The 9,597-nt window shown below is 36.5% G+C and overlaps 1 protein-coding gene across 1 annotated transcript; it reads left to right on the top strand.

Annotated features, from left to right (window-relative positions):
- Window positions 1–4,122: 4,122 nt before the first annotated feature.
- On the top strand, window positions 4,123–6,636 carry LOC148839366 (nodal homolog 2-A-like). The gene is made up of 3 exons (XM_088908673.1): window positions 4,123–4,474; window positions 5,205–6,043; window positions 6,484–6,636. Exons 1-3 carry the CDS (start codon window positions 4,123–4,125, stop codon window positions 6,634–6,636), a joined length of 1,344 nt encoding a protein of 447 aa, XP_088764799.1.
- Window positions 6,637–9,597: the final 2,961 nt, after the last annotated feature.

Here is a 9,597-nt window from a genome sequence, read left to right as displayed (position 1 = left end):
AATACACAGAAATGTAGACTTTATGTGGCTTACATTTGCTATCAAGAAATTATCTACTATCACACTTAGATTCTATGCCATCCCAAGAGATTGAACCTTACTGTAAGTGTTAGATTGATTCTTAATTACCTACATTAAGTTACTGAGGTTCTACAGCTCATTGTCTTGATACCCCCAAGAATTCCTTGTATTATCTTGATACCCAAAACATAAGGCTGACAAAGTTGATTTGTAAGGAGTGTTGTGCTATGTCTAAACCAAGACCCCAGTTTGATGACACTGTAGGAGCTGTCATCACTGAGATCCATTGGGATGACGAGAACAAAACAAATTAAAGAATTTCTTTACATATAAAAAAAGGTTCGCTGTTGATTTCTGAGAACTTAAAAACAGGCAGATTACTTCCCCTGTGAATCTTTTTTCTATGTCCTATGAACATTTTGACACATCGATTTCACCTGTGGTGTTTGATGTCTGTTTCCCATTTTGATGATGGTGGTGTTTTGAAATGATTCTGATCATTTCAAAGTTCTTTGTCAGAGCTTTAGCTTTACTCTTGAAACAATCCATATTTCTATTTTGTTGTTTAATTTGAGATGTTCTATCGCTACCACAGTCTGGATTCTCAGCGTGTAAAGGCAAACACTATACAAACTATGAACGTGTCTGTTCTGGCAGCTGTAATAGCCTGTTTTGTGAATTATTGTTAAAGTGAATGGGAAAAACGTGTCTGAGTGATATTTAAGTCTGGGCGTACAGCTTCTCTTTGTGTCATGGGTTCGATGTGTATGTTTTCTGAACCAAAAACACTCTTGTTTTTGAAGAATAGGAACTCAAAATTACAGTACGCTTACTTTTTATAACTACACAGATATGTTCTTACAGAAACTCAATAAAGAAAATAAAGTTTTTAACTTGTCTTAGTTTTTCATAGAGGCTTGCCAACATCGATAATCTAAACTAATGATAATGTAGATTCCACTCATGTAATTATGAGCCCAGCGTGGAATGAAAAATAGAGAACAAATGTGCCCTATGCTGACTTCGTAATGTGTTCGTTTACAAGGTCTCATAATTTGTTTTATCTGCTCCTTTGTTAATGTTGATGTTTTCTGCGATGTTATGTTTAAAGTTTTTTGTTTCAATGCGTATGTTGTTTCTGGTGTCCTCTTGATTTAATGATTTACATTGCTTTAAAGGGGTAGTTAAAAGGTTACACCACAAGAGGGCGTTAAATGCTTTTCATTAGAACAAAAGGGTCACAAACAAGATGAGGCTTTTCGGTTCATAACCTTGTCTGGTACTAGCTAATCAATGCATTCGAAAGGATCAATTGATACATTTATTTAGTGGGTCGAGCCTGTAGCTTACTTACAATAGACGTTAACATGTTGTTAATGCTTGTCTCGTCTAAAGAAAGCAGTTCTTTTTAAGCTTTCATTTCCGTCATATAGTTTTATTAATTGGTGTGTATAAAAAAGTGAAACATCTGAGAAATCTTAATCACCCCACTGATGTTCAAAAGCTGGTGATCTTCAAAAGCTTCTTCCTGAGACAAGAAAATCCTGTTTCTTTTCGTGAAACGTAGATTTAAAACATAAAAACTAATCTGGGATAGGTGCCATACAAAGAGAATATAATGATGTTTTTTGTTCTAAAACCTGCGTTTTCTGATTTTTTTTACTTTGTTTTACCAAGGTCTACCTTGTTGTGAAGTTATGATTTCAGACATTCGATAAAATACTTGCAACAAATTAAAAAAGTAAAAAGCTCTTTTAATTTTATTTACACATCTGAGCTACACCATACATGAATCATACTACATTAACTCAGTTAAAAAAAAGTTCGGAATTAGTTTTTTCTCAGAAGATAATAAAGAATGTTTTAATTAAACGAAATTACTGTTTCGTGGAGTAATTTGATTTTTGTTGAGCTTATTTTGTATTTTTTTGTGACAATTAGACAGCATTTACAAGCGAGTAAACTGTTCATGATAAAATCTGAAACTGAAAAAAAAATAAGTTTTTAACTTCGGAATATTTTTTATTTATTTTCTTCATTTTAGTTAGGGTGGGAGCAAGAAATTGAGAATAGCCAAAAATGTAACAATTCGTATGCCTAAATTTATTTTGTGCTACGTTATTAAGTTTTTAATCATTAACCACTCAATTCTACAGTTGCGGAAATTTTCAACGATTTTACGAAGCTGAGTTTGCAGTTATTTTTTTCTGGTGGGATTGAGCAGTTTAGGAACAAAGCTTTTAAATCGCTCTGTCGATCCTTAAAGAAGTAGCTAATTAGCAAATTTAGAGCGGTCACTTGATACTTTGAATTTGCAATGCAAAGCATTTTCTATTGGTGTACTTAATCTGGTCTGTAATCTTATCACATATTCTTACGGTAACTGTGTGGTATCACTATCTCCTTGATTTTGCAAAACACGATTTTAAACTGTAATCCTGTGTTGTTTTTTGTGAATCCATTTTCTTTCGGTGAGAGCAACACCACTGCTAATCACCCCAGATTGCATGAGCACATGATTAATATTTCATTGTATCTTAACAAATAATGAAGATAGTCTTTTTTGATTCCTCAAATGAGCCTTTAAACACTTTTGGAATTCATATTAAATATGTGGTACTGCCTTGGTCTCTAAACAGTAAAGAGACTTGCAAAAGACAAGTCGAATGAATAGAATTGTAAAATGGTGTTTCACAAGAACGTTACCTCGCAGCCGAGTTGAGATTTTTTATAGTGTTTAAAATCGTAGTGTTAGAGCTTTTCAGGTGATAGAAATATTTTACGGTTTGAAGAAGCACCCGAGTTCTGAGCGAGTTTGAAACGCGTAGGACGATTTGTTATTGTTTGACCTGTGTGATCTTTTTCTAGCTGTTTGATACCTCAAAGCACATCAAAGCACCGACACTGTAAAGTCTCTTTATTGTGCGTCCAATGACGTTGTGAGTCAGTAAGTATATGGTGTGGACAATGTGTACAATAAAGACACGTTAGGGATCAATAGAAAGTGATCACCTTAATGCTCTTCATCGGTAAACTACCCGTGCATCTCGCCCTACAGTGAACAGACTAAAGGCTCGGTTTGTTTTCTCATTTTTGAGAAAGAAAATCGAAGTTTGTGGCAGAGAGATGTGTGATTTGTTGTAAGGCACATTTATTGTCGTAAATCGTAAATTAAATTAAATTCAATTGAATTCAAAATACGTTATTAATCCCCAAAGGGGGTGGGTGCATTTAAGCAGCAAGATCTTTTCTGCTTATTTGTCATATGCACAACTGCAATGAAATGTTTAATTGCATGTATGCTCCGATACAAAGACAGTGCAGCAAAATAAAAATGAAAAAAGCAGCATAAGTTCCAAAAAATTTGATTATGAAAGTGGCATAGTGTAATAAATGAAAAAAACATCAAATAATTCGTTTATCGAGCTCTAAATTATTACTTGATTAAGTCCACTGATACATATTAAAGGTTTCTCTATTTTCTAGAAAAAAAACTAATCGACTAACGTTATTTAAGTGACGTTAATGAACGATAGCAAGTTGCGTGTTTTTTGTGTTGTTTAGTGTATTTCCCACTTTTATTAGCTGTGATAAAAGTTTTGTAAAACAATATTATTAAATGTGATCATAAATAATGGATCTGAAATTGTGTGTTCATAATCAACTTACATGCACATTTTTCAACTTATAAAAACTGAATTTAATTTTTAATCAGTTGAAAAACAAATTCACGTGCATCCATGGACAGCTCTCATTATATTCATAAGCCTTTAGCCTATAACCATACTTTTATCATATATTTGATAAATGTGTCGTTATTGCAAATGATCAAGATATTCTGGCTTATGAATAAGAAAAGAGGACTGCCTCCTAAGACTATGAACTTGCCAGGTTTGATGTTCTGATTCAAAAGGAATACCCGTCCAGGAACGTCAAAGAACTGTTGATGGGGAGGTTCATCAAAGACCAACTGTCTGCTATAAATGGTCTTATAGCCAAGCCTACCCACACGTTCACTTGAGCTGAAGACAAGCAAGGGACAAGAAGCAAGCTGCTCTCTTTCCCAGGCAACTCTACAAGCACAACTACAAAACCCAGAATATGGAACATCACATTTTCCTGTTCTTCCTCGGCGGACTTGGTGTGTTTTGGACAGGAATCGTCACTACGGACCCTGTTCCGGTAACGGACACAATGGAAGACGGGGACATGTATGGTGTTGAGGTACATCCCACCTTAGATGGCAATAGCTCTGTCTCCAATGCTACGGTTGCCCCCGCTTTGCGATACAGGGGGTCTCAACACAAGAGCAGGTATCCGAGGTACATGATGCACCTCTACCGCTCCGTCAAATCCGCTGGCGGGGTCGGAGCAGCAGCGGCAGCAGCGGGTCAAGCCGAGGACAACCCCGTTCTAAAGGAATCCAATTCGGTACTGAGCCTGGTGGCAAAAAGTAAGTCGTTTTATAATAAATTAATACTCTTGTTTAAATTATGTCAAAAGTAGTAGTCTTTGGTTAAATACTGAGAATTTACGGGAACAAATGTCTATGATTTATGTACATAAATTAGGCTTTAGGTTTGCTTTTAATGTATTCGAGATGCCTATTTAAATTCATCATCATCGTCTCATTTAACTTTGCTATATAGCCGACGAGCTCGAAAAAGCAAGGTTCCTCAGTCAAAGGAGTGGTTATCTATCCATCCTTTTCAGATCTTCTCCTTTACAAACTACAGTGTTAGAGTTTTTATTTGACTTTAAAGTTTTGTGTGAGTGTCTGTATTGCCCCAGACGTCTGTTACAAATGTGACTGCACAGGAATTCAATATACATTCTGCCTTGTTTTGACATTTGCCACGTTTAGTCTGTTAGTAGTGCGCGCAATGTTTTCTCAAGCGCATCTGCTGGGAACGCTCAAGTGATACTGTAGCATTTAGCTTAATCCTCCTCGCTTGCTCGCCTCATTTACTTTTAGCAGAACGTATATCTGGAGTCTTAAAAATTTAACGATGACTTAATAATCTTAATTTAAATTTACTATGTATAACCAAGTTTCCATCGTGATTTGTCTTTCAAAAACATAAAATATTTAAGTATTTAAGTGAGAAGTAATCAAACGTCTAAGTTTCTTTTAAATTGTGCACTTGTTCTGATATGTGATTTCTCCTGTTTTTGTTTTACAGGCTGCCATCAGAGTGGGGATAAATGGAGTGTCACTTTTGACATGTCTTCCATCTCTGCTGATGACGATGTCCAGCTGTCTGAGCTCCGCTTCAGACTGCCTTCTTTCTCTGCATCCAAAAGAGTGACGGTGGAGATCTTTCACTCCAGGGAGCAGGAGTGTGCCGAGGAGTCAGATAGCCAGCCGTGCCAGGACCGCTTGTTCCTGGGCAGCTTCAGTGCCTCTCCAGCTGACACTAAGTCATCCTGGAAAATCTTCAACGTCACAGCCCTGCTCAAGTACTGGCTCCACCAGGGGGAGAGTTTTGTGAACGGAGAGGAAGCAGCAGTCATAGGGGATCCCCTCCACGAAGTGCCAGAAGAGGAACACAAGGAGAGGCTGGAGCAGGGGCAGCAGCACAAGCACCATGCCAAAAGCACTGAGAGCAGCAGCGAGAGGAAAGTCTACCATAAGACTGTGGACCGAGTCATGATGGTGGTCTTCTCCAAACACAACCACTCCAGGGAAGAAACAGGCATGCCAACCCTTATCCACACTGTGGAGCACTCCAAATATATCACCCTGGACAAAGCTGGGGACCAGTCAGGTCGGCGACAGAAGAGGAACAGGAATGAGCAGGAGAGAGTGAAGTTGGCCGGTAAAGTTGGGGGCACCGCTCCCATACCTGAAAGCCCCCAGAGTCCACTTTGCAGGAAGGTGGACATGTGGGTAGACTTTGACCAGATTGGCTGGAACCAGTGGATCGTGCACCCGAAACGGTACAATGCCTTCAGGTGCGAGGGAGAGTGTCCCTGTCCTGTGGACGAGACATTTAATCCTACCAACCATGCATATATGCAGGTACGTAATACTGTTATGAATGGAACTTTTCGTCTAAGATATTTCATATTTAATTTCCTTTAATCTAAAAAAATCCATAACACTCTGAGTTATCCAAAGTATTCACTTGAAATTCTCTAAATCAATATCTTGTCCATAGATTTCAGTGTTATTAAACATTGCAATAGGATTCTTAAAAAATATCAATCAGAAAAAAATGATGTTATCCTTGTAGTTTCACATCACTAAGATACTTCTGCACATTCAACACATTTATGCACTATTTATCACCTTCAGTGCTGCAATGATTTTAAACAACGTTCTTTATTCACCTTCACAAAGTTTGCTACCAACACGTGTTATGTACTGTACTGTGTCAATGCTTCTACACTAAGGTGTGTGTTTAATATGATAGGGCAATTTCGATTTGTAGTAACAAGTATCTTCTTTTCTCCCTGCAGAGTCTGGTGAAACTGTACCATCCAGACAAAGTGCCAAGTATATCCTGCGTGCCCTCAAGACTCGGCCCACTTTCCATGCTCTATTACGAGAATGGAGAGCTGGTACTGCGACATCATGAGGAAATGATGGTGGAGGAGTGTGGCTGTCACTGAGCAGAACCCCTTACCAGCTCCAGAATCTCAAAGGGGCTGAATCCTACTTCAGGCTCACTTAGAAACCAGAAGCACAGATCCAAAAGACTCATTTCCTATCTTTATTCATCAAATAAGCCACAAAGGCTTGGTCTGGCTTGGAGCAAGTCAGAAGGAATAGAACTGAAATGGTGTGACTTGTATTTTTATAAAATACTACAATTTTTACTTCAAGTTTATCCTTGCTAACTTTAAAGAATTTGTAGAATAATATTGTTTTTGAATACATATTTTTAGCAGAGAGTTTACTGACTTTTCATTAATATGCTGGCAAAGGTGGATCCTAAAAGCTCTTGTATTTTATTTTGTTCTTGTGTATAGTTTAAATAAACCTTTATCAAATGTTAGTGATAAAATATAGATTTTTTGAATATGTAGTTATAATAATTACCTGTACTTAGAAGAATTGTGAATATTTTGTATAAGAGATATACATATATTTTGCGATATATTTCATATATTTTATTGGTCAGACAAAGCTTTGCAAGTTTGAAGCTCTCAATCAGTAAAGGTTGGAATACTGTATATCCCATGGATACTTGTTCAGTAATTGGGTATTAAACCCAATTAATTATGGCACCATTTCAGCATTTTTTGTTAATTAAAGACTTTTAAATTGGATTGAATTAACTTACATAGTTTTTCTTCACATTTGTGTTATACATTTTTGTAATAACATTACACAAATTAATTAATGTATATGGGGTTATTAAACTATTGTAATCATTAAATCCCTGAATTTTCAATCATGAATTATTTTTTTTATGGGGATCATGATCAAATGCCTCACATCAAACACACTACATGTTTCCATTTCTGTTGTTTGTTAGTTCAAAGAACTCTGTCAAGTTAGTTAAGCATTAAGTCAAGACCTTTTCTTCTTAACTATCGCCTTACACATTATTTCCATACAGATGATCACATAGTTTAGGTCTTACTGTGTATTTGTTATCATAAACTATAATCAAACTCTAATTAGACTAATCAATATAAATCACCCTGGTTAATTTCTGTCACACTTTTTATAGATGGAAATCATATTAGCAATTATCCCAACCATGAGTACTATCTCTGTCTTTAGGAAAAACATGAACGTGGTCATTTACTAAAGATTCTTACTTTCTTTCCTTGCCTGGAAAACGTGGTTCAGGAGTAGGCAGCCTCTAATTTGAAATTTATTTGTTGAATTAGAGGCATGGTATATGTCAGACTAATGGAGTTTGATTTGCTTACTATGCATTTCTATTATGTAGCAATATTTTTATTTAGACAACCTGGCATTGATATCACATTCATTTCAAATAATGTAACCAAATAATAACAGTGTGCATTTTTAACCAAAACTTGAATGCAAAAAGTACCTGTGGAATTTGAATTGCAGAGATGGAACTTCACATTTAAAGTAAAAATCATAAAATGCCTGAATTTTCATTCAGTTCCGAACAAGATAGTTGGTCCAGATCATTAAAATAATTATCAGTCAAGCATTTAAAAAGCTTGATGCACCAAAATTCTTTCCTAGAGCAGACTGGAAGGTCAAGTCCACAGATTCAACTGTAGATTCCCGCAATAAACAACATTGCTGTGACAGTGGCTGTATTTTTTCTATGTTGCCAGAGGTATCTAGAGCATTTGGGTCACCGGGCAATGCCAGAGGAGAAGGGTGTTTTTTTTCCTCAGGACCACACCTCTCTCTTCATCACTCTTTCAACGCATGTGTGCATATGTTGCACAATATTATTATAGGCTATCATAGGCTATTGTAGAGTGAGAGAACTACCCTTTGCCTTTTGAGTTTAACATTTTGTGTTTCTACATAACATGCTATCAGTGTTATGTTTCTTTGTGGTTGTGTTCTTACAGCACAAGAGTGGCTGGCATACACAATCAATCTTCTAAACTGGATTTATGACATGTCTCTTTTTCTGAAAGGGCAAACTACACACTATATGGCTGGTAGTTGTTCTATTTTGCCTTTTTTGCCCATTCTCTTTCTCCATCTCTTACTGGTTTAGCAGAAGCCGTTATCCTGTGTGACCTACAGGTGTATCCAACTGATTCTCTGTTTCCACAGGCTGCACTTTGAGCACCTGAAGAACACCCCTGTTCTGGTGCTGGATGTCAACAATGAGTTTGAAAAGAATGAGGATGTTCAGTGGAAACTCATGGGCAAGGTGCATATTTATGATGTGCCTGTATTTGCTTATAGATTATGTTTTTTTGCTGACAAAGTTATAACATATACTGATTGGCGTCACACACGTGTTAGAAGACTAGACATTGAAGAAATGCATTTTAGACATTTTTTGAACATTCACTTCTATTGCTATTATCTTCCCTGACACTTAAAAGGATATGCAACATATATAATATCTAGTAACTGGGGCCACAGACCAAATGGAACTTTTTTTTCACAAATGTTGTACACCTAGTGGGAGAAGCAGAAGTTAATTTCATTTCAGAAACCACATTTAAGTAATTTTATACATGATTTTTACTGTACTGCTCCTTATCTGTCATATCTGTTAGGTGTCAGATCTGAAGGTCTGAAGCATGAAGTATGGGTAGACTATTTTAACTTTGCTGTACTGTACTTTGTGTGTGTACTGCAGAATTGTGGGAGAGGATGGATGGAGTGCAGTTCTGTTTGTAGATACTTCATTCAGTATGTTAGCTAAAGAAAATACAGCCTGAATGAATCTTTTTCTTTTGTTAATTTATCTGGTGCAGTTCATGTTTTGTCGGAAGATTGCAGAAGACCTAACTATGTGTTTTTTTGTTTCATATTAGCTTCAGAAGCAACAATGTTTTGTGCAAGGACACAAAACCTTTCATAAAACCGTTCCATAACTCAAGACATTTTAACCTGTACCTGTAATCTGGACTGACTTCTTTAAGTTTTTGTTTGTGGAATTTGCTGTA

This window comes from Atractosteus spatula, chromosome 2, assembly GCF_055471065.1.
Source record: "Atractosteus spatula isolate fAtrSpa1 chromosome 2, fAtrSpa1.hap1, whole genome shotgun sequence".
NCBI classification, from domain to species: domain Eukaryota; kingdom Metazoa; phylum Chordata; class Actinopteri; order Semionotiformes; family Lepisosteidae; genus Atractosteus; species Atractosteus spatula.
The sequence above is the reverse complement of the archived record's forward strand: the minus strand, read 5'-3'. Positions and strand labels throughout refer to the sequence as shown.